At 39.3% G+C, this 26,617-nt stretch overlaps 1 protein-coding gene and 1 non-coding gene across 8 annotated transcripts in view; one reads left to right on the top strand and one right to left on the bottom strand.

Annotated features, from left to right (window-relative positions):
* Positions 1-15,291: 15,291 nt before the first annotated feature.
* On the bottom strand, positions 15,292-15,364 carry trnav-aac. Its single transcript has one exon. It is a non-coding gene; the product is annotated as a tRNA-Val (tRNA).
* Positions 15,365-23,885: 8,521 nt separating this feature from the next.
* mecom (MDS1 and EVI1 complex locus) overlaps positions 23,886-26,617 on the top strand; it is a 138,419-nt gene continuing 135,687 nt past the window's right edge. For 3 of the 7 annotated variants that reach the window (XM_035385689.1, XM_035385693.1, XM_035385694.1), the window contains exon 1: positions 23,886-24,225. In XM_035385689.1, coding sequence (XP_035241580.1) covers positions 24,189-24,225 — 37 coding nt within the window. In that variant the 5' untranslated portion in view covers positions 23,886-24,188. The remainder of the gene's footprint in view (positions 24,226-26,617) is intronic. The other 4 variants (XM_035385687.1, XM_035385688.1, XM_035385692.1 and 1 more) reach the window with 2 other exon arrangements.

Raw genomic sequence — 26,617 nt, forward strand, 5'->3', positions numbered from 1 at the left:
CCTATGAAGATGTTCATTATATCATGTAAGTTTTGTCACATTGTCGTGCTTGATGCAATCTGCGTTTGGTATTCTAGCTAGAAAGCTTGGGTAACGTCATAAACTAGGCTCCATGTTAAGATGGAAACTAATTAAATAGCTAACGACAACCTGATTTCATCCAAGCAAGATTGCTTTTGTATGCTGGTTTATGGAGCTGAACTACCGCCAAGCCAACGAAAAAGGCAAACATTTTTGAATATTTTACACGGAGTCAAAGTGTGGCTAACTCTGAAATTTCTCTAGCGGAAAGACTTAGGTCTAACTGTTATGAGAAGGTTTTTAATACGACACACTGATTCCTCTGAGTAGTATGTTGTAGCACGTCTGATACTGCTTTCCTGAATTGTTCATGTTTGACAGTTCACGGAGTCCATAGCTGTGAAGTACGTCTTAAATCAAGAGCAGAAAGGAGGGACACAGTCTTGCAGGTGAGTAGGCTATGCATCTCTAGCAGTTGAGCCATTAAGATGACGGAAGATTGCTCGAAGTTCGAGTCTTCACTCTGAGAGTCGTCATTGTAGATGACGAACAGATATTGTATTGCTTCAGTCTTTTTAATTATAAGTTGCCGCAGAGCCATTTTTAATTGAATTTGACAGCCTGTCAGGTTTTTTGGAGACAGGCGGGAAGTTTCCCATGCCTTAATCGGGTCTTGATCTGCCCCCAATATGTGCGTTCATGTGCGGTTTTTAAAGCTCTGATTTTGCGCTCTAACGGGTAGTGGGCCTACAGTTGAATTCCGAATGTTTAAACGAAACTTGTGTACTTGCACACTGGGTTTATGCGAGGCATAGATTAATGTAGATTAACTTTATCATTTTATATGTAGGCTATATTCTGTTAGACTAACCACACAAGTTTCTGCACACACGCATGAAATACCAGTGTATCAATCTTAGGTGGGTGGACAACACGAATGCTGTAATCGAAGGTGTAATTGGAGCTTGTCATTTTTAGTTTGAGTGGGCGTGATGTTGCAGGAAAAAACGAGTAAATATTTAATTTCCTTCATTTTGAATGAATAGCTTTTTTGTTACGGATAAATAAATAAATATTTCAAACATTATCCATCAGGTTTATGTACTGTTGTTAAAGAAACAAAGGAGATATAACTTCAATTCAATGTAACAATTATTTGAGTGTGTATAAAACCATACTATTTTGACTTGAAGACTTGATATCTCAAATTGGGGCCTTCTAATTTGATCTGAGCACTGTTGGAACTTACCTGAGACTTTGAGCTTGACGTCTAATACGTGAGACTTGCTCGTGACTTGAATAACTGTGGCTTGGCCCACATCAGTGCAATACGGATCCACTTTGTGAATTAAGAATTTCAAAGCTGAGTTATGAGTTCTGCTGATGGAACCTTCCAGTCATCAACGGTGAGATCAGAGTTTTGTGCTCAAGTCACTGCAGGGAATAAAGAGTCTGGTATCTTGTTATATTGAAAGATAATCTCTGACAGGATCGTCTCTTCCTTTGCCACCTGACCTGTGCTTACAGGTGTGTCCAATCCCTCTGACTAATAATGCGTATGCATGAGTGTTCCATCACTCAGTCTTCCTCTCACACAAACTGTATGCATTCAGGGAATTACACAGCCAGAAATAACCCAGAAAGCTTAATCCGTTTAAAGGAAAAATTTGTTAGTCACGGGCGCTGTCTTCGAAATATGCGTCCCCTGCTATGTAGGTGCTGCATGGCAAAATGCAGCGAGTGGGGGAAGATCAGAGGAGTGGGGGATGAGCTGAGAGGAAGGTGCGCAGCTACATACATGTGTATGCACACGCTACATACGTATGTACACACACACGTGTCGATATACGCAAACATACGTGAACGGACAGACTTGCGGAAACAAACACTTGGTGTGTGTTGGATGCCAGGGCATGAGGTCACCTGTGTGGGGGGGGGGGTGTATTGGGCAGGCTTAGAGTCAGACTCACCCCCTCTTTGCCTACAGGGTGTGCTTGTTTGTGATTTGAAACTTTTTTTTGGCACTGTCTTGCACTTAACCAGCAGGGGAGGACAAGGACTTTCAATCAGGCAAAGATCCACCTGCTTGAATCAGAGCATTGTCACTCACACCAACGAGGTAACTAACATGCACCATTTGCAATAAGGAACCTTGGTCCTATAGACATATATGATTTAGATGGGCTATCAAATTAGAAGAGTGGACTGTGCTGCTCGGTTAGAGATGGTCACAATGCCAACTGTTATTCATACTCTTCTAATCAGGTATACCACTGCAGAGATTTTAAAATGTATTATAAATTAAATAAATGCATCTGTTGAAAAGGCTGTGGTGTGTGGACAGAGCATGCTCTTTCAGACAGCCTTGACATCTAAAACCGCAGCTGGACCCGGCCTCCCACAATCCACCTCTTCTTCTGTGTAACAGTGCGCTGTGTTAGCTGAGATTTGATGAGGACAGGTTAATCCTTGAGCAGTGAGTGAGAGAGGGCAGTCGCTGTCTCGCGGCAGTAATGACATCAGGCAATGAATCGTGCTCCTGTTCTGCGTCAAGCCCAGGAGACTTCACCTTGCTTAATCCACACATCCTAGCACCATTTCAACACAGTGGAAAGGGAACGGTCCAATCTGATATGTGAAACGGGTAGCGTGCACACTAATGGAAGGCCTCAGTGAAAATGTCTTGCCTGTGTCATACGAGGGCATATGGCATCTTGTAGTCCCTGCAAACACTGTAAGTCATGAACTGACATTGAATGCACCAACAATGAAAAGGCATTTGAACAAGCATAAGCCCCTGAGATATGAGCACTGTGGTCGTCGCTAAACTCAGCAGTGCGCCAGGAGAGTTCTTCCAGAGCCTTAAACACCCAGCGCTTCCCTGACCTACATTCAGAGAACCTGCGGACTGGAGCTACCTCACCATGCAGGCGCACGTGATGTGCAGTTAGCGGCCCTGCTCTGTGAGATGGGTTTGGTGTGCGGTGAGTGCTGAGCGGTGAGTACAGACGTACTCGCCGGCCTTCTGGAGCGGCTTGGAGGGAAGGGGATGAGGAGAGGTGCGATAGGCATCATCACTCAGGCTGTGAGCCTGTGGAAATGGTCAACCTGGCAAACTCTTTTGTGATAAGAAACACGCTAAATGCGGCTCATTGCTTGCGTAGCGTTTATGTGCTGCATTTGAATGTGCTCCCTGACCTAAACGGGCTTCCAAAGGCCTAGTGAATTTTGTACACAAGGCATCCAGTCAAGTCAAGTCTTCATTTACTATTTAGCCTAGAGTGCATTTCACAGAAGTCTCAACATACTGCACATTTAGAACAAAATGAAAGATAAAGACACAACACACTGACACAGCACGTGAGCAGCAACATAACAACAATAATAAAACCGCTCATTTAGGGCTGTTCGACCGGTAGATGAAACCAGTCAGGGTGGGCCTTGGGAGAGATAGAAAAAGTGTGTCTCATGTCTTCTTGTCAAATATGAACAGGACTTGCATTTGTAATTGGTGCGGGAGGAGCATTCCTGGGGGGAGGGAGCGCGCTGTTGGGTTGCTCTGCCCCCAGCTGATTTCTTATTGAATCTGGGGAGTGATAAATAGCCTGTTCTTTTGGAGCGCGGGGTGTGTGCTGCTGTGCATGGTGTAATAAGATCAGAGAGGTAGGATGGTGCCAATCCATGCAAGGCTTTATGTGTCCATCCATCCATTACCCATCCATTATCTAACCCGCTTATTCGTGGTCAGGGTTGTGGGAGGTGCTGGAGCCTATCCCAGGTGAGAGGCAGAAATACACCCTGGACAGATCGCCAGTCTATCACAGGGCTTTATATATTAAAAAATGATTTTGAAATCAGCTCTAGCTTGTAATGGCAGCCAGTGGAGGGAAGACAGAATAAGAAAATAGGACAGAATATGATCACATTTTCTGGTTTTTGTTAGTATTCTGGCCACAGCATTTTTAACATGTTGAAGAATTGGTTGTGTCAGGTAGGCCAGAGGAAAGGACAAATACGGAATCTGGAATCTTCAAATCTGGAAGATAAAAATGTGTATATTAAGATTTTGGCATCAGCCATTAAGATTGGTCGGCTTTTAGACCACAATAAGTCTGTCTTAGTTATGGCTTTAATGTGGGTCTGAAATGAAGGAGACTGTTACTGATTACAGCAAGATTTTAACTGTAGGGCTCTGATATTTTACAGCCATCAATGATGATAGTCACATTTTCAAACAGATGCTTGTGTTTGGCTGCTCTAATAATTAGCAGCTTGGTTTAATCAGAATTTAAAAGCAGAAAATTCAGACAGCCATGCTTTAATTTGAGCAAGGCAATTTGTAAGTTTAAAAGTTGAGAGGAGTCATCAGGGCTTATGGGAATGTACAGCAGAATATTGTCAGTATAAAAATAAAATCCGGATAATATCCCCGAGGGGCGCCATATAAATAGAAAATAATAACGGACCTAGAATTGATCCCTGTGTTACACCGAATTTTCCTAAAGATCACATGTTGAGTTCTATCTAGTGAATGGGAGCAGAACCATGCTAATGTTAACCCTTCGGCTCCAAAATGGATTTCTATGTAGTTTGCAAAGGAATTTTGAGATCTGCAGTGTCGAAGGCTGTACTCCGGTCCAGTAATTGTAATACTGAGGATGGATCAGAATCAAGAGTCATTAAAACTGTCTTTGGCCGTACGTGTCAGAGCGGTTTCACAGCTCTGAAAATACCTGAACCCACACTGAAATTGGGCAGAAAAAAGATTATTAGTGCATGAGTGATTTGACGGTTGATTTGCTACCGTTCTTCCCAGTATTTGGATAGGAATGGAAGGTTTGAAATTGGTCGGAAATTGTTAAGAACTGTAGAGCAGTAACAGACTGCCGGGGGAAGGTGAGAACGGGAGGCTGGGTTCTCTTGTGACAGGGTCAGTAAGTCTTATGTTTGACTTTCAAAATGAGACATCACTGTATTTAAGGTGTAGTTACCAAATGAAAAAAAAAAAACATCTATAACAGAACAGCAATGGCTTTAGATTAAGTGTGTGTGTATCTACCATGTATAAATGTGGAGTAATTGAGGGTGTGGTTACAGTATTTGTGGGTGTGGCTGTGGCGTGTTAGCAGTAACGACAGTGCGGGGTGCTGAGGCAGCATCACCCTTCTGTGAACTTCCTGTAGGAATATTGATGAAAAGATGGTCTTGCATTAATCTACAGCTACCCGCAGGCTTGGAGCCTGCGCTGTTGCTCTGCTGAGTTTGCTGAAAAGAAAAAACATTCATTACATTATAGAATGAGGAGATTAAACAGTGAGGGTCTTGAGCACAGCCTTCATGCAGCGTTGTACCAGAGCCAATGTGCTGCCTCTCTCCTCCCTCCATCTCCACTCTCTATCTTCAGCCTCTCTGCTGGACGTATCTCCAGTCTTTATAACCCTGACTGCAGTTTACACACACCTACACGTCTACAAAGCAAAATGCCACCCAGGGGAACTCATTATAGGTGTGTCTCAAGGGTAAAATGGACAGTTCTTGCATCTCTTCCCCTAACTCTGCTTCTTCAGTAAACTGTTTAAGAAATAGAAGTGGTTTCATTTCAGTGTGTGGTGTTGCTGTTCATCCAGGGGTGTATTTTTATGAGTCCATGTGATTGTGTATTTGTGTGTGGATCTTGCAGTGGGTGTCAGAGGTGGAGTGGTTGCATCTGTGGTTATGGATTCTGATGGGTGTTATGATTAATAGCGGCAATAACAGACTGGCTGAGGGTGTGCCTCTCTTTCGTGCAGTGGGAGAGTAGTACAGTACCAGATTAATATTTCATTCTGTGTGCATTAGCCTTCTATTAGTAGAATGTGGGTCTGCTCTCCTCCAGGCTGGACCGTGTTTTTATGTTCTTCAGCGATGGAGCTGCCTGATTAGGATTCCTCTGAGGGTCAGCTTTTCTCTTAATTAAACTCTCCTCACTTAAAATGCACTGTGCGATTTCTGTAAACAGCCAATAGATACGATGCACAGATTAAACACAGGGATCAGATCACCAGCTCTTCTGGTCCCTGTCCGTTGTCTTGGACATGCGTAAGAACGTGAAACTTACATCTGTGATCAAATGATGAACTGGCCACTTTGTCATTGTTATAGTTGTCATAGTCACAATTAGTCTGTGTAAAGTTAAAGCTAAACTGAAGGATTTCATCCATATATCAAAGCAATGAGTGAGGGGTAGTGACTGGTGTCACTTTGTGTGCTTTGAGTTTCACAATAATGCAGCAGTTGGTACTGTGCTGTGTCTGAAGCTGCTTGTAGTTGGTGTCTTCCAGCGGGTTTCGTGTGTAATTCCCAGCCACGCATTCACATTTCACACAAATGTCTGATTGAATTTCCCTTAGTTCCTAAATAATTTGATAGAAATGCAAAAAATGCTCATGATTTATATGAATCACGTCCAATCAACCAACACTATTAGGCTACATTTTTTTTTACCATTTTACACATGCAGAAATGGGTTTCATGCTCAGTGCAAAGGAGTTTAGAAAAGGAGATGAGCAGTAGTTTGGATTAATTCAAATCCCAGCTGAAGCTGACAGGCTCCTTAAGCTTCAACGCTCTCCCATCATCCTCTCATTGGCTGCCTGGTGCAGCTGCGGTTGCCATGGGTACAGAATCTTAAATTATGAGTATTCCATCTGCTGAAGAGGAGGAGAGCGCATGTGTGCGGGACTCTCTGGTTAGGAGCTAATTCATCTGCTAATGGAGACTGCTCTTCCGGCAGGCTTAGCAACCTAAAGAGATTCCGAAAAATTCCCCGAAATCCAGCATTAAAAAGTGAGGATTAATCTCAGATTAGCCTCATTACTCTTTGGCTGGGACGAGCTCAGGAAGCAAAGCACTCCAAATTAAAAAGCGGGGGAGAGCTGCCTTTGGAAAGGCCTTTAAATGAGGCCAGCAAAGACACAATTTATATTGGGCAGCCGGTTACAGATAGAATTTCTGAAGCAAATGCAGCAGATCTGTTCAGTAGAGAAGAAGCATTGCAATACACTTCAAAATCTCTAAATCTCACAGAAAAGCAGCAATATCAAAAATTAAAGGGGAGGAATGAGTACATTTTACGTCAGAGAGAATTTCATCTAGCATATTACATCAAATGTAAGAGTGCGATTGTAATTATATTTATACAAGTATACAAGCTTAGTATACATGCATAATCTGGTAAACCGTTTGCCTGCAATGTTACAGAAGCTATTTGCACAAGGGAAACAATTAATAAACCATTAAGCATTATAATTGAGCTGCTCTTATCTTTTAATTCAATTATTTCAGAATTAGCCGTGAACATTGCCACATGAAATTGTCACATGTAACATCCTTTGGTAAATGTATTTTATAAAGTTTATTTTTATAGAAATAGTGAGAGTTACTGTTGTAATGTTGTAAGTTACTGTGAAGACAGTGGCTTGGGGTGATGATTCTGCAATGTGGATTGACCAATAGTTATTGATAACTGTTTAGTTTTTTGTTTAATTTTTGAATATGATTTATTAATAATGGCTATATTTGAGAAAGTACACAAAACCTCAACAGATAATGACTATGTTTAGAAAACATTACCTGTCCTTCAATGAGAAGCTCATATGTTGAACTTCTTTGATGTATTGTTTGTTAAGAAGGTTAAGTGTTTTCAACTATTGTACAAAAATGCTATAACCCTTATTTGTGGTCAAATGCAATTTAATGCTATATATATTAGGCCTGTTGAAAACTGCCATAGCCCTGCCAAGGTATGTGAGATAGATAGATTCACAGATTATGAGAATTTTATGGGTATTCATCTTAAGTGTTTAGATAGATGGGTTAGCGGGTGGATGGGGGGATAGATGGGTTAGCGGGTGGATGAGAGGATAGATGGGTTAGCGGGTGGATGGGAGGATAGATGGGTTAGCGGGTGGATGGGAGGATGGATGGATGGATACCCCTAGGCTGTGGAACAGCCTTGCATACAACATTAAGTCTTCTGATACAGTCCCTGTTTTTAAAATCTAACCTAAAGACCTATTTTTACTGAATTACCTTCCGTAATGACTTCGCTATAGCTATTTGTTGTGCTTCTTTCTTTCTTTGTTTATTTGCTGGGTTTTTATGCTACTGTCTTGACATTTCCTTCTGCTGTTTTTTATTTGCTTAGTTTTACTGTGCTTATTTCTTCTCCGTGTTTTATTCTTTGTTTTATTAATGCCATTTCGTATATGGCTATTTTATTTTCCGTCCATTATTCCCTTTTATGCTGCTTTTTATTGTGTCACTTGCATTGTCATTTTCACATTATTATTTTATCTGCTCTGGAAAGCGCTTTGTGCTCTATGCTTGAAAGATGCTATATGAAATAAAATTTATTTACAGATAGATAGATAGATAGATGGATAGAAGGAGAAAGAAAATCCCCTATGATAATCACAGGATGGGATATTAAAACATACCAAACATACCAAACATTAAAATATGTTCTAGCAGTCACATATCATACAGGTGAATATGCTGTATTATGAACAAATCGTTGACAAACTATAGCTTCATTGTAACTATACAGTATATGTCTTACAGTATTCCCATTCTACTAACCAATTATTAGGTTGTTGGATAACCATTAAGAAAAGGAAATGGAAAACATGCTTCTCTGCCTAGCAATCAACTCGGCAGGAATGATATGGCTTTTAGCATGCTATTGGTTACTGGTAAACTGAAGCGGCTGGCTGGCATGTTTTTCAGTTAATTTTACAAAATAAAGACCTTTAACTGATATTTGGCATCTAAATGTGTTCGTCCATTCAAGTACATTGAAGCAAAAAACATATATATATATTTACTACTAGGGCTGTCACACTTCAAAATCAATTACTCCTTAGTTGCCTAGCAACCGACACAGGGCTTCAAACATCCCACTAATATTCACTTCCAAAAATTGTAAAAAAATAAAATAAAATAAATACATTTAAAAAAAGACAGATCAACTAGCACAACATAGTGGTACCTAAATTAAATATGGTTTTATGTTGATAAAATTTGATGTATGTGACTTAAAACTAAAGGGGAGGTCCGGTTTATTTCTTTGTAAAGTGCATATTCTGTATTTTCTGATGATGGATTGACTGCCAAGCTGAAGTTTCCTTAACCACTCGTAGAACTGTCAAGCATGTTCCAGATCAGCACTACATACAGTAATTTAGCATTTATTTTCCTGACACTGTTCTTGGAAGGTTTAAAGTTAATTGCCAGGGCTCAAGCCTGACACTACTGCGCAACAAAGCCCGGATGTGCTGCTAACACCATTTAGAATTCTTTGTTATCTCGCTCTCTCAATGGGTATGATATCATATACTATAAATAGACTGCCTGTTAGACACGGGCACTGAATTAGGACAGTATAATCATCTATAAAACACAAAGTCGATTTGTGGGAAACAGCCTAGTTTCTTGTATTGCGTACGGACTTTTCCTTTAAGAAGATCATATGGTCTCCTTGAAAAATATAAATAAATAAATACATAGGCCTATATTAAATTATTTCCAAGGATAAACCGCCTCTTATCCTTTCCCAGGGGCTCTTCATATGATTCAGTGTACAGTGTAGATTCTTGCCCTACTTACTACAGAAAAATGAATGTCTGACATTAATATATAAAAGCAGGAGAAATATCTGATCATGCCAACACAAGTTTTTCTTGTGAATCACTCTTGGCAATCATACAGAAAGATGCTCTTACGTTATCAGAATAAATTCAACAGCATACTGTGGCACATGTCGCAGCATATGTAATTTAAATAGCTGGTGTTAGGAATTGACTGATGTTATTCATTCACATGAGCCAGCCAGATTTCCACGTTTCTTGTTGACATGCAAGCTACCTGTTTTGTAGGGACTAATTTGGCTAGAACGGTTTGGATTTTTATATTTCATAGTTGATATCTCCCAATCATGTGCTAGGTGTCCGCAGACTGCAGGCTGCTATCAGGGGCTGAGCCAGAGTGTATGAGACCCAGAGCGTGTGAGAAATTATCGTTTGACCCTCCTTTTTACTCCCCTAATATGTTGCTTTCTCGTAATAAGATAACATTGCTGCCATTGTGGATCAGATACCCTAGTTTTCTTTTTGTTTTTGATGTATGTAAATGCTATTGGGAATATATCTTCTCATTGAATCTTTTGTTTACTTTTTGAATGAGTGATATATCTTTTATCATTCCTGGAGTCTTGCTAGACCATCTGTGACTGGATCATTCAGTAATTCTGGCTGGATGGCCATCATGCATGTCCTCCGTTCCTCTTCCAGCAGGGAACTGGACATCTCTCTTCTGACATGTCTGTTCCTCATACAACAGCCCTCTCCTGGTAAAGATCATATGGTGTGTGGTTTGAGTATGTGGGTTTTTACTGGAACTAGAGGAAATGTATTGCCGTGTCACTGAGGAACAGTATCGGTGTAGACTAGAGGCAACGTTGGTTGCTAACGGGAACAGTTGTCCTTGTTGCTGCTGCCATCTGCCAGTGAATATGCTGCCATGGCAACATAGCTGATTTAGGGGATTAGCAAGCCAGTTGACCTGCTGTCACTCACGGAAGCACAGCCCCCTCTTACTCGCAAACTATGGCTGTGTCCGAAACAGCCTCCTTACTGCTCTGTCCTCATATGTCTGGCTAAACACACTGCCGACTGTTTAGTGTGTATTTTTAGTATGCGACGGGCAGTTTGCAAAAGAATATCCTCCATACTATTGTCCAACAGTACTGCAGAAGTGTTGTAAGGTGTCCAACCCCTGTGGAGGCTCTGCCTCTTCCTCTCTGATTTATGGGACCTCCCACTGGAACCTCCCAAAAAGTATAGTTTACTTCCTGAAAAGTGGGCTCCTGAATGATTTAGCGAAAATGAGTATGTCATCCGAAAATTTTAAATACTAGTTTTAAAGAACATTTTGCCTACTTAAGAACTTTCTCTTCTAGTGTACTCAACTTACATACTCAGTGGCATTAGGGACTCTTATAAAGGAAAGAAGCAGATAATGGGTCAAACAATACGATAACATTGCATGCATAAATGAACACATTTGTTTATTTTGCCCAATTAGATCCACAAATATCCATGTATATTACAGCGCGCTGTGTACTGTGTAGGCCTAATCTGTGCCTGAATGGTGACTCATCACCTGAAAGTCTCTCCAAGACAGACCTGGACTATATTCCAGCAAATGCTCTCCTTTCCAAAAGTAACCCTGGATAGCTCCACACCGATCCAATCCGACTTTGTCAGTAATGTCAGTGCCACCTTCGATGACGAGTTCTCCTTTTAACAATCACGCAGTTGCGTTGGTAGTCCAGTCCTGCGGATTCTCCTTCACTGTAAAAAAATTGCCATCAGGTTCCACTGAAGCGGTGGTCCAGGCCGTTGCGCTACCACTTCTGGCCTACTGCAATACGCTGGTAGCTGGATTGCCACCAGTCCATTTGATAGGCGTGTCTTGCACACTGTCACTATGGCCCTGAAAGATCACCTGTCATAAATAATAAATAATGAGATCAGGTAAGGTTTGTCATGCCTGCCACCAAACTGCTGTATTCTGTACAAGGATGTAGGGCTCCCCCGTGTGGTGTTTTTGTAACATTACAAATAACTCATGCAGACAAACATTTTTATTTAATTATTTGGGGGCATAGTGTGCTTGCCAATATGTAATACTGACATTATATTGATCAGATTAGAATTTAGAACCTCCAGTAACATTTATTTGTCTTTTTCCTGCCAAAGTTTGACAGCTAGGTGCTTAAGTGAGAAGCAGACCACAGTTTCACTATTTTAATAATCTAACCATGTGTATAAATAACTGTATTATTAAGAAATATATCCACTCTTCCCACTCAAGTATATATCCATGGAAAAAATTACTGCTTTTACCAACAACCAAATGCAACATTTTGAGCAAACATGGCACCCAATCATCACTTCCGTACTTGCTTAAACTTCTCAAACACGTAAGCAAATATGCCCTGACACTTCTCTTTCTTCCTCTTCCTCACTCTCTCTTGTGGGCACACTCATATACATCTACACCAACTTACATTCACTGCCCATTAAAACGGGTTATGATTCATTCTATTTGCTTAGTTTTTATTTTATTGATTTATTTTCTTCTCCTTACACTCTCTTTTTCCCATTCTCCCTATCTGTGTTTATCTGTCCATGTCTGTTTGTGTTTGTCCCTTTTGTTTATCTACGCCTGTCTATGACTGTCCTTATCACCAATACCAATCGTCTGCATTTTTATTACTATATTTTGTTTTGTATTGTTTTTTCACAGTTTGCTGAATTTGGTTTTTGTTATACCCTTCCACCCCAGAGGCTTCATCACATAGTTTTTTTGTAAATTATTATTTTAAAAATAAAGTTTGGTGGGCAGGAGGCTTGGCAGAAGAAGTTCCACATCTGAATTAAACATTTCTAAAGGACAAGGCCGACGTAATTAAACATTTTTATTTTTGGTCAACATATCCTATGAAGCATGAGCGTAATTCGCAGGGGGATGGTGGCGACACATCCTAATTTGTTAAAAAGCCCACATTCTGGACAGGTGTGACTGAAAGCGAATCAAGCTGTTACCCACGCGGCACCTCCGACACAAGCAATGCTGGTTTCCTGCCGCTTTTCGACTCGCCTTCACGTGAATGCGCATGTGAAGCTACATTACGCGCTATGCGTGAATGATTCCCGCTTTTAATTTGGTTAATTTTTCCAGTTAAAATTAAAACGGCAATACTGTGGAATGCGGTATGCGCATATAAACCATGAATTTTATATTGCTCAATAGATTGCAGTGTATTATAGTAGCTGCACAAAGTCACATCGAGCTAATTACTTTAGTGCATGTTTGTTGGAGTGTGTGTTCGAGCCTCCGCGGGCGGGGCCCGTTAATAGTTAAGCTTAACTTCCCTTAACTTTTCCCGTTCATTCTCAACGGTAGTTCTTAACACTACGGATGTAATATGTTTTCGGCCACACGTTGATTTCGCGGCGCTGTTCCGTCCCCGATGAAGGAACGACATTTTCGTCTCTGCCCTTAACTTCAGACAATACAGAATTTGTGTAATGCAATTCATATTAACTACCCCTCCCACCCTATCCCCTGGATTGACAGCACACAAAAAAGGGAGATCAGTGGAAAATCATTATAATAACAATAATAATTTTCATGTTGAGAATTTGATAATACTGGGTGATAAAGCTACACAAGGTTGTGTATCAAAATGGCAAAACATAAGGTCAAGGGCATAAAGAATCTACCATTTATACAGCATCATGATGTACAGTTCCCATGAAAATATAAACCCTCCCCAAATTTTACTGTCCAGGTCTCTGTTTTCGAGTTGATGTTATTTAATTATAGCGAGAATTCTTTGGTCATCAACTGTAGGCTATAGGTCCACCTTGGCCTACCAGGCCCTTTGTGATTACTGAGCTCACCAGTGCTCTCGTTCTTAATGATGTTCCAAGAGGTTTACTTTGGTAAGATTAAGGTTTGGCCTGTGTCTCTGACTGTTTTTTTCATATATCCCAGCCTCATAATGGCTTCCTTCCATTGGCATACCTTATAATTGTACTGAATAAGCAATTGAACACACCTGACTAATCAGAAACACGTGAAACCATTTGTCCTGAACATTATGGCACCCTGAAAATATGTATGTACATCCCCAATTCTTAAAAAGTTGAGACGGTAAATGAAATGCAAATAAAACAGAAAGCAGTAATTTTTAAATTTGCTTTGACTTGAAAAATATTGGCCAAATTTAATAAGCGTTATTAAAATAAATGGTGATGTTACACAGTGGTAAACACTCGACTGTCCCAACTTTTTTGGAGCGTGTTGCAGTCAACAGATTTGAAATGAGTGTATATTTTCAAAAAACAATTAAATTCACAAGGTAAAACGTCAAATAATGTGCTGTTGTAGTGTTTTAAATATAGTACAGGGTAAATAAAATGTACAATATTTAACATTATCACTCCTTTTTGTTTTTATTAGCATTTTCCATACTGTCTCGGCTTTTTTGGAATTGGGGTTGTATGTATGTATAGAGAACGCTGTCATTTCTACAGGGTGAAATCAAAATGTATTAAAATAACCTTTCATAAGAGCTGAGAGCTGAAAGCTGCACTTTAACCACATGTGAATTGTTTTATTACAAATCTAAAATTATGAAGTACAGAACCAAGTAAAGAAAATACGGCTTTGTCCCTAACGTTATGGAGCTCACTGCATATAAAAATATAATTTCTGCTTCAGAAGTGGCCCATGAAGTACTTGGCAAAAGCAGACCAATGCCAGTACTTCTCTTAACACCCAAGCTCCGAGGAGCTTCAGGAGGCCCAGCAGCCGTGGCAGCATGTGACTGCAGGCAGTCCGACTGCATGTGTGCCAGTTGTCACCTTGCAGCCTTGGTAAATCCACCTGCTCCAGTCCCAGCCTCAATCCCATTTCATGCTTGTGCATATCAACCCTGCTAATACTGTTATGAACGAAAATACAAATATAGCTTTACATTTATACTTGGCTGTTGTTGTGTTTATGTGTTTATTAAGAATTGTAATATGTAATGTTGTAATCCTATTTGTACTGTTGCAATAATTGATCTGATGTAAATACTTTGATAACTTTATATGTATTGATTTGGCAGAAAAGATTTCCTGATCCTCTCCATAATAAAATGGAGGTGGAGAACAAATATCATGTTAATATCAAACCTAAAAAAGAAGAAGTGATATCTGAGACACTTCTGTGAAAAACAAATCACACTTCTGTGAAAAACAAATCAATTATTTATTTGTGCACGGGTGGATTCAAACCATCGTTTCCATGTGAGCGCGTTACACCGGCTGGCCCCCGCTTCCCTGCCGTGAAAATATACTACTATCAGTTCCAAGGCGTTTACAATGTGTTAATGCGGTTCAGTTCTTGTTCAGTTCTCGGCTTGTGCTGTGGTCAGCTTGCAAAAAATTTACGCGGAAAATTTTTTTTTTTAGACGAAGCCAATGTCATGAATTGGACCTTAAAGTCACTTCATATTATTAAACTTCACGTAGCCTCGTCCTATCCTCCTAAAAGCACCGATGTAACCGCAGTCGTGCTAAGCGGCAGCTATGCGGTTATCTTGTTACTGTAGGGAGGCGTTACGTTGTTATCCACTATTTCCGTAAAAACAATTAAGAAAAAAGGTGTTCTACCTGTTCCCGCCCGGTTTCGAACCGAGGACCTTTCGCGTGTTAGGCGAACGTGATAACCACTACACTACGGGAACCAACGGTACTGTTAAGGAATTATGGACCGCCCACAACACTAATATAGAACAGTTATCGATTTGATCAATTTAGCAGGCTAAAATAAATAAAAATGAATTTAAATCGCTTGTTTTTCGGTTCTTCACTGGCCAATGCAAATTATCACCATTTGGGAACCAACGGGACGCTACCTGGACATCACTTTACACCACGCTGTCAAACATATTTTTTCTTATCCACCTCCGTCACAGTCATCATTTTGTTAGTCAACTTTATATTTACATTCAAAAAATGTAACTACCGCTAGCTATTTAATACGTTGTTTTTTCTGCAAACTTGCATTTTCACAGAACTGACTGGAATAACCATCTCATTCCTGCTACACCCTGCCAAGTTTTGTTGTTTTCTTTCACTTTACAGATCTGCTATAGTTCTGAATCATAAATCCACCACGTGTGTTAAAGTCTTCAAGTCAGTACAAGGTCAACCATGGTCCATAGACACAGGTCCATGGTCCTGTGCCAAAATAACCAAAAGGGCATACTGCCACCTACTGGGAAGGGTGTATGAATCAGAAACTAAATTCTAAATGGGATCTAAATTGCCCGAAGTTATGGGTGCATGAGTGATTGATGTGTGTGTGCCCTGTGATGGACTGACAATCTGTCCAGGGTGTATTCCTGCCTCTCGCCCAACAGGCCCCGACCTCATGAATTTAGAACCTGCTGGAAAGGTCGATGATACTCAGTGAATTTATAAAAATTGTCATTTCAACCCACACTTCAAAACCATTTCCCCTAACCTCTGGTGATATATGCTGCATTATCACACATGCACACACTCACACCCTTCAAGTCCAGCATAGATTGGACTGTTCCTCTCATGCAATAATTACTGAAGTTAATGCGATGCTTTTTTATGGAGGACTTGTGGAACGCATGCACATGCTTATGCTCAGTCTGCAACGGTCACTGTAACATGGCACTGACAGGCCCCGCATTCTCACAGACAGAGCAAGCGCCTTGTGTCTGTGATGTCATAGAAATCACACGCTGGGACACTGAATTTTTCCGATTCTGGTAGCATGCATGCTTTCGGGTATTAAAGCATCCCTCCATAAACAAAGAAAAAACAAACAAACAAACAAATAAATAAATAAATATTGAGCACTGCAAGTAATCAGCAGTCCTACATTTCCAGAGCTAGCCTGTTAATCAAACTTTGTAGGCCTATTTTCTTTGGACTTTCCACAACTTTAATTCTAAAAAAATAAATAACTCACAAGAGTGGTAATTTCTTGTGTATGGGAGATATTTTTATTTCATAAGAGGAGTTGCTAAACCCCTTTTCAACGGTAATGCTTTAATGTATGGAATAATATCCATTTTATGGTATTTATTTATACTTCATTTTCTCATTCAGCGTTGAAGTAGAAGCAAACTAAGAAGATTTCAACGCACCGTGACCTTAATCTTTGTTTACTAAAACGAGTTTTGGAAAACTGGGGTTTTGCTGAGTTGCTAAATGCAAATGTGAAAGAGTGTTTGTCTTCCTTCCTTGATAGAGGCATCAAAGAATCCTTAGAGATAATAGTAAATTGAAGCATACCCTGAGGAGTCGATGCTATCGTAAATAAACAAGTTCTTTCTTGCCTCTAAATAGGCCTATAATTTCATAAAAGTGTGCGATACCATGCATGACACTCTATCTTTGCAATTAAGGAGAAATTGTCAACTATAATATGTAAAAAAAAATTTAAAAAAATTCAGCTCAAATGAAAAAATCTACTCAGCTACGTCACTACAGCTACACCTTTGTTTACAACATAGCCATATTTGGTATTCCATTCTGATAATCAATTTATATTGTATAATTTCAGTTTTTATTTATTTATCCTTTTTCCATTCAATTACATTCATGAGCCAGTCACGTTAATATTATTACAGTGACAAATTGAAAGCAACACTGTTCTGCTAGATAGACATTTAGGATCCTGCGGTGCGCACTCACAGATCGCTCACCCTGAAAACTATTTTTACAGCGTGCTTCAGGCCGGATCTGACGGTAATCCTCTTGCCCGCTCTTACGGGAAACGACGATAAATAAAAGAGATTGAGATTCGGATTGATTTACCCGTCAGGTGTCTTCAGCGAACACACTGGATCAGTGCGAAGTCGATAGGTATTGATGAGCAGCCTGTAACTTCAATGTATACTGTATCGTAGACCCTCCTTCCCCGCAGAGATCAAACATAAATGTCTGCGCGTGTTCATCTGCTGTCCCAGAGGGACCATAAATACTTCGACAGATTTTCTCCAGAACAACATCGTAGCCTAATCCGCCCCACTCATCACCCGAATATCGAGACCCGCTGTAACAAGCCGACCTTCTCGAATGTCTGCACATTTTTATGTGGGTGTTACTCCTTGAATTAGTCAGAGTGGTTATATGCGATTGTTGATGTTGTTGTGATTGTTTTAAGATTTATTATGAACGTCAACCCCACCACAAAAAATGACAGTTTAGGCAACCACTATATCTATATTCCATTAAAGTACTGCTATGTAGTTTAGTGAGCACTAGGTGGCAGCAAAATACCATGCAATGCCACGTGCGAACTTCGGGGAATATCGTTTCACAATTCAATTTTATTTCATAACGTTAATTATTTTATTATTCATTTTTTACATTCGGAATGATTTCAGAAGTTTACTGAGATGGAATAGGAATAATAGCCTTAGATTACAGTTCTCTTTGCAAATGTTGCGTCTGTTAATTTTGCAACGCTGAAAGACGTTCTCCATTTTCAGTGCCTTGCCCATGAACAAGTATTGTAAAGGTCAGGTTGGACGGCCTCATTGTAAAGGTTAGTGAGGATGACCTCTGTGCACTGAGCAGCACCTATCTGCCATTGGACTTAGCCAATGAACATTTATCTAGATATTTACTGAACTTAAAAAAGGTCACTAAAATTGAATGGACCTTTAAGAAACAAGATGTGTGCACGATTGCAATGACCTCATTCAAGGGCCATGCCAACTAACGTGAAGTGGAGTTTGCAGTGAAAATCTACCTTTAATAGACCCTCTATTACAGTCACTTAAGTCACTTAAGACATCTTTATGAAATCATGTTTTGTTTTTTTACTACTGATCCAATGCTTTCTAAAATGCGCAACGCTATTACTGTGTACTGGAATATGTGCAGGAAAATGTCTACATTTCACGCAAATCTTTTTGACAAATGTAAATGTGTTTCAGTCAGAGAAAATGACAATGATGCCAGATTAAACTGTCCTTTTCATAAGAATAAGAGTAATTCATAATTCTTCAGAGTAATTTATGATGATTAATCATCACAATATTTACACTGGTTTTGTCAGAGGTGAGCAATCATTTACTCTTCTCTAATGATGCTCTCCAAAACGATGTTCTTATTTACTGTCCTTTTTTATTTATAGTATAATAGGTAATAACTCTTTCCACTTGAATGTATTTATTTTGTTCCTTTCCAGGCATCAAACGGCTTGTGATCTCCCACGAATGTTAGCATAGTTGACACAACATGAATGGAAAAGCAGTTGTATGCTAATTTAAAAAATATGGCGCGGAGATATAAAACTGGAGGCAGAAAATAATTACCAGCTATGTGTGAGAGCATATGTGCATGGAAATAAACACCTCCAGGAATGGCTACTTTTCATCTGGTTACACTCCCCAGTCTTGAAGTTTTTGGTGTGCAGTAACTGCGAGTTACATTTGATAAAAATGTACAATGTTTTCCACTGTATAAAAACCAGTGGCCAGATATTATGTGGAAAAGCAATTTTTTTGTATCCAACTTGATTGATCCAAAGTTTTTAAAATGTAGATACACAAAAGGATGGTGTTGGATACAAAAAACATGGTACAGTTTTTCACTGTAAGAACACAGTAGCCAAAAATGTGGAAAACCATTTTTTGTATCCAACCTGACTGATATAAATTCTTAAAATGTAGGTTCACAAAAAAGTGATGTTGGCCAATCAACTTCTGTGTGAGACAGCAAGAGGTTTTACATGGTCAGGTGAAATGGCTGCTTGGTGTGTGCTTTATTATTGGGTTTTGTTTGACCAATCAACAGGTTCAGCTGTCACATTTTGACATATCCCTCTGCCCCCCTGTGTGAGAAATTCACATTAGGGATACAGTCCCTTCCACTTAACCCCATACACAGTGCAAATGAGTTCACATAAAATGGGGAATTGTTTTAAACAGAGTTAGAAACGAGGGAGGAAGGGTGTTTTCTTCGCTCACTTTTCAATGACCGTTTAAACACAGGTTTCCCCCCCATGCATGCAGTGCCATGCACCCAGGCTGTTTCAACAGCCGTCTCTCCAGCCCATTATGAAATATGAATGGAACTATTGTACATGTTTCCTCTGGCTTCTTCCTGGTAGAGAAACTGCGTCATGTTTATTTGCTCTTTGTTGGTTGTTGTTAGTCAGCCCGGAGGGGCCTCCCCTGCACGCTGTCCATCACCTCCTCCGCTCTCAGCCCTGCGTCTAATTTCATTTCCAAAACCATTCCTTTTAAAAAACTATTTTATTCCCTTTCTCCTTTCTGAAGGCTCACTTTTTCCAAAAGCAAATTTATAGAGAGAGGAGTGGAGTGGCTGGGGGTGGCAGTTGGAAAGCAGTTCCCTTAGTAAGTGTGGCGCTTTCTCCATGGCGATGGAACAGCCCAACATAAGGTGTGTTTGGAGGGAAGGGTCTTGACCTCTGTCCACTCTCTGGACTCATCAGACCAAATAATTACCTATAACATGTTTGCCAAATAACTGTCTTAACAGTGAAAACATGAAAATAGATTTTTACTCAAATGTTAATTTCATGCTGTGCCACGAGACCCAGATTTGAAATGGGTAACATGTATGCACCCATAGATTGTGTGTGTGAAAAAATGAAAAGAATTATGAATATTTAAATGAATGTTTTCCAACAGTGTGTATAATAATAAGCAAATTGTACCCAAATGTACTTGATGTGAATGCACTAAATTTGAAAGTGCATAGAGAAAATAACCCCAAAACCGTGGCTATTTTATTCAATTTAATAATAAAAAGCCAGGAGAACACAGGAGAACACCAGTAGATCAGCTCGTCCATGCTGGGACGAAAGCGTGTTATATTATAACCTATGCATAAACTGGTATTTCATGCAGAATCTGAAGCCAGCCTGGTATGGCAAAATGTGGGGTTTAAAGTTTTAAGTTTTAAAGTTGCATAATAATTCAACGTTGTCTTTAAAAAAAAAAAAAAACTGCGGCACGTTTATTTTCTCACAGGTGAACTGTTATGTTATGCCAATTTCCTTATTTTTGGAATGTTCGTATATTTTCCGACACACCGATTCAAAATACGCCACAAAACGTGAGCAAATAATTGCAGTATATTTAAAATGTTTTTCATCAGCAAACATGTATTTAGTTTTTTATAACATTCACATCGGAGAAAACGATTTTTCCATTTAAATGAACGTAGAGTATTGTATTAATTTTGATTCGTGCCCCGGCGCGTGGGGTGTAAGGAAATGACGCACAGGTTATTTTAAAAGGTAAACTAGTCACAGGGCTTGTGGTCTGCAGTCAAATTCACTGGTGGGCTAAATTTTGCGGGGGTATATGTGCCTGAACAAGTCTGCTTCAGTTTGCTTTACTTTAGTCTCCACGTAGGGGGCACTGCGCCCCCGGGACCGTGTTTCTCCAGTCCCGAGCTCCACTCCTGACAAAATATTTTCACATCAGACATATGAATTATTACCACTGAATAACAGTAGGAAACGATGCCAATGCATTTATATTAATTAGATCTCGGGTTCTCTCTTATGAGCTGATTCGTACCAAAATGTAAATAAAAATAGGCCAACTTGATTATAAAATGTACCCCTTCTGAAACCAAACACAACCAAATGATTTATCATACGAATCCGAATTAATTAATATAAAATACAATCATGAAGGTAAATTACAGTTCTTGTGAAAGCGCATATAAATAGGCCAAACTCATGGCAGCAGAACAACACGTAAAACTGCAACAGTAATTGTGATGATGATAATAAAAATAATAAGACAATAATAAAATTGATGTGTGTAGGCTAATAGCCGAAACAAGTTAAATCCAAACGGATTGCATATAAGAGCGGTAACGTTTATTATTGAATTCCTGACAAAATAAGTTACAATATTGTACTGTGAAATACTTAATGCAGTTTACACCAAGATATAGGAATTACTCATCTTTTTATTTTATTTCGTAAAGTACCGAGCCGGATGTAGCATTGATAAATATCCCTGTTGATCACTTGATTGATTACCTCTCTCAAAGGTCACGCGGGCGCGCGGTAATTTCCTTGCGCCTGAGGCTCCCTTTTCACTTTTAGACTGGCGCGACAGCTCCGACTACACAAATTATGTTTTTATTTTAACCCCTAAATTACCTCACAAATACAACAAAAATACTTCATATAGGCTGGTAGTTTTGTTTAAAAACACGCAGTACTATGGGCTACTCCTAATGCAAAGTAGTAAATAGCCTAACGAATTAAACAAAATGTTAAGATACAGTTTGCGGCCGTTTAAATTTGCTTTGCCCCCTTTTGGGACAAGGTTTACATTTGAACTATAGGACAAGCTATTAATTTAGCTATACTAGCCAGGGTCCTGAACCCAATTAATTTCTAATAATTACAGCCCACAGGGCTGTACAGATCTCTCCGCCACTCCCCGGTCTTGGCATTCCGAGCCACGGGGTCAGCGTATCATAATAAAGTATGTATTCTGAAAGTAGTCTCGAGAACAGTGAGTTATTGCAATGAATGAAAACTGTTTCCATTTAGGCTAATTGAGCGCGCTGCCTCGAGCTGTAGCTGTGAGGCTGAAATTCCGCTTCCTCCAGTGCTTCCCTTACAACACACTGTAATATTTTACAGCATCATCTAAATATTTTTATTTGTATTTCTTCGTAAAGCGAACTGTAACTACTGTAAAATAACAAAGTTAATATTTATTATGCTGATTAGCAAGACAGCGCGATGTATGCCTTCTATAGCCTAGCCTAAAACAATGTAGTTTAACCTTAAACCTAGATCTAGCATATGTGAAGACCATTGAAATTTCTATTGTATAGTAGTATATACTCCCTACGCTCTTTCTGCCATTAAATATTGACGGTTTGTATTTTAGACGATGAATTTGCTGATAGGCTATTATAAATACCAAAACACGTCGAAGTAGCCTGGTCAACCTAAATAAAAAATAAAAATAGCCTACCGAGTTCAAAATCAAACGAAGTTTTTTTATTTTTGGTTTAACATTCAGGGTGAAGTCTGCATTAGTTTTGTTCTCGTAATTGTATAAGTAAGCGAACTGTTTGTCCCATAGGCTGAATTGTTTCAAGTGCACGTGCAACACAATAGCACGATAAGCCAATATCCACTGTTAAATCAGAACGTGGGAAGAGAATAGTTAATTGAATTGTGAGGGACTTGGTATGAATTGGCTTAAAACATGGAGCACAAATATGTAGAAAGCAGATGTTATGCAATTTATACGCTATTTCTAAATTGTTTACGCAGTTTTGTTTATGTCCTACCCCCGTTTGGATTCGTGGTGTGCACAATGACGCTATAGTTCACTGAATGTATTAAAACACCTGAGAATTGTGCAGGGACGGGAGCTACAACCTGTTTCACACGTATCCATGCACCATTACTGTTATTTCATACAAGTTTTTTTATGAGCAATCAGATCATTTAAATTTTTCTCAGGCTTGATAATAACGCTCAATTATGATACGGCTATTCTTCGACTATTCCTGTCTTATAACTTTTAGGTTATCTTTATTGAGTTGCCTTTGAAAAAATGTATTTCATAAAGTAGTCAGTTTTAAGGAACGAATCCAAGGTCTTTCGTTAATGACTACAAACTGAGGCAAAAGCATAATTAACACCTAACCTTGCATTAACAGCGTTTGTCCTTCATTTATGACTATAGTTATACTGTAGACTGTCCGGTATGCATAAGGATAATATGACATGACTTACAATTATAAATAAAGGGATATGACCACAAGGACCCTTCTCTGATTATTAAACGTTATTAGCGCGAGGTTTAAACTGAGGAGTACCATTTATCAGCAGGTTTTGGGGTATCAATTACCCCGCAAGCAATGGCATTTACACGTACGCACAGTAAGACGCAATAATTTAAAGTACTTTACAGATTAATAATTGTCACCACCGCAAAAAATGGGCAGCGTTTTATTAGAGATGTCGGTTCCGAATCCCCACCTCTCCACACGCTGGGGGGAGGGGTAAACTTTTCATTCATTTTCGAATAATCGCAATGATGGTCAAAAACACAATTTAAATATATAAAACGTTTAATGAAAACGTTTTAAATAGGTAATTTAGCTGAACAGTGATTAATGTGATTTAATTTAAGCACAAAGTATGTATCGTAGCTGTTTGAGAATAGTTCATTATAATTAATGTCTCTGGTTCTCCGCATATCTGAGGCAGCGGACGGCTCCGTTTCTGACTCAGTGATCTTTGAAGATCTGACACGAAAGGGGATCTCTCAGCGATTACCATCTGACAAGATCAGTAATATCAAGTGATAAATCGTTCCAAACTTTTTGGCGGCGCTGGCAGTTTGGCTATGCGCATGTGCGAAGGTGTCCAAACTGACAATGCTGGAGAGATAGCGAGTCTGGATTGAGAGAAACAGAGAGAGGAACAGAGAAAAAAGAAAAAGGAGGAAAAGATCCAAGAAAAATCAAACAAACCCACGCCGAAAGACTGGCACCATGAGGTCCAAAGGCAGGGCACGGAAACTGGCCACGAGTAGGTGCACTATCCCTTTCTATGCCGTTTGAAACTGCCATTTTGTACATGGATATCTCTGATATAAATTCTTTCACATCTAAACATAGTTACAACCTGTATTCTTTACATTAATGTCAGTTGGCGCTGACCTCTCCGCGAGTTGTAGACACTTCACGCTGCCTTGTAAAAGAGAAACAGGAGAGGGTTCGGAATGACATCGCAAGCGCCGGTTTGGCGAAAACCTCTTTGCTAAGTCCGTTAGATGGAATTACCCGAAATAGTAACACAAAGTTGTAGTTGTGTAAACGTGAAGGGAACTTTTCTGGGATTTTGCTCTTAACGGCGTTGCTTTGCACGTAGTGGGCGCTGTAGCGTAACTTGCCTGTCCGGTTCTGTGACACCGCTTTTGCACACGCTTGGGTCCTGGTCACTTCAATTTGCAGCAGCAGCTTTGAAAAGGCAGGTGGGTTAGAGCTGGTACCGGAAACGAAAGACACAGAAAAATTGCCAGGAGCATTTAAATATTTACAGGTACCCGGTAACCGGGTAATAACTCTATAATCTCATATTAATGGGGACGTTGTAAAGCGTATCGAGTAGGCTAGCGTGCTGTAAGATTTAGCATATAGCTTTTCTTTTTAGTGGCAGTATAATAGTATTCGCATATGTTATAAATGTGTGCCGTTATTTTGTGACAGTCAAATTTATTTTAAAAAGTATTTTGACGGTGATGTTTCAGGGATTGTGCAACAAGTGAAAATGGAAGAGTAATCACTTTGCAAAATGTAATGTTTCAGAAGTTGCCGTGCTGTTTTTATTGTCTGTTTTATTTGTCTCTGTCGGATAAATATATTTGTGGTGCTTAATTAACCGTTTCCCTTTGGGCAAGAAAGTTTGGGGACAATTTGACACACGCGCACATTCTAGCCAAACGTATGCTAATTTGTTAAACATTACGTGTTAAGTTTTTTCTTCGCTAATATCTGCAGTTAAGGAATGACTCTTAAACCTGCAAGCAATTGAACTTCCCTAATGTCCTGCAGGGCGTATAAATAATGATTTGGGGGCTATTGCCACAGTTTGCTATTTACTTTAATAAACACTTACGGTGGTTTCCGGCATGGACAGTAAAGGAACCCCTTTATTTATTGTAATTTTATTTCTTACTTTATTTGTTATGCCTCTAGTAACCAAAACCTACAGATATGAATACCACTATATGCAAATTGATCATTAGTAGCCGTAACCCATTTCTATTTTGATATTGATATCGCATGGAACACAGCTTAATTTTAAAAGCGGTGCTTGAATTCGTGTTCATTGGAGCAACGCTTTAATCCAGTGTAAAAAAACTACTATGATGCTTTGTATATCTACAAAAACACACTATATTTTAATTTGGGGGTAGAGTTGATATTACAGCAAAACATATTTTTCTTCGTGACGTTTAAATATCAGGCACTAGAGTTAAGGAAATAATTCCGAAATGGATAAGTATAATGTTCGGAAATATAATTTCCTTTATCCTCAGAAACATTCTTGCGGGGCCAGACGTTCTTACTTGCTGAGGTCGTGGGTGTTATCCGTTTTATAGAGCACCAGACGCTGCAGTGACCATGTTATTGTGTATTTAATTTTCTGTCCACAATAAAAAAAACCCACTGCCGCTGCATATAGCAGTTTTTCATGTAACTGTCCCCCGCCAAGAGAAAAGTCTTTAGTGGCTGGGACGGTTAAACTCCTTGGAAGTACTTCATCACGTCCCAGCATCGCAATTAGGTGATACTTTAAAAAGGGCAGATTGTAATGTTTCAAGGTAATGTATCTTTTCAAGATTCATTTATTAAATACACGAGTCAATGTTTGCATGCTGTTCGATTTTTGCAGGGAAGTTATTGTGTTAAAATAACATTGCATATTTAAAAGAATACCTCTTATGCGCAACATAAATATATTCAAATTGATCATTTCTGTTGCTATTGACTTTTTCTTACTTGTACAACTTGAAAATCATTTCACGATACATGAGGACATGAAGGAAAGTAAATCAACTGGAATTGACAGTTTAACATCCACTTTATTAGTAAACTTTTCAGTGCCACAAGTCATCTGACCTTTTGTGCACCTTTTCTAAACTTTCTTTATAATGTAAATAATAATAATAATAATAATATAAAGAAGAACACGAATGGCAATAATAGTCATTATCATTATTATATTTTTCTATTGAATGAACTGCTTTTAAGGATCAATAGATCATAGGTATGAATCCATCTTACTAGTAAATAAATATTATTTCCTGGTCGCATTAAAAGAATATCTGTCCTCACTTTGGGCTTTTGTTCATATCTAGATAGTGGCCGTACATCACAGTTGATATTAATGCAACTTTTCGAGTCAAACTGCCGCT

The sequence above is a fragment of the Anguilla anguilla genome, chromosome 12 (genome assembly GCF_013347855.1).
Source record: "Anguilla anguilla isolate fAngAng1 chromosome 12, fAngAng1.pri, whole genome shotgun sequence".
Lineage (NCBI taxonomy): Eukaryota > Metazoa > Chordata > Actinopteri > Anguilliformes > Anguillidae > Anguilla > Anguilla anguilla.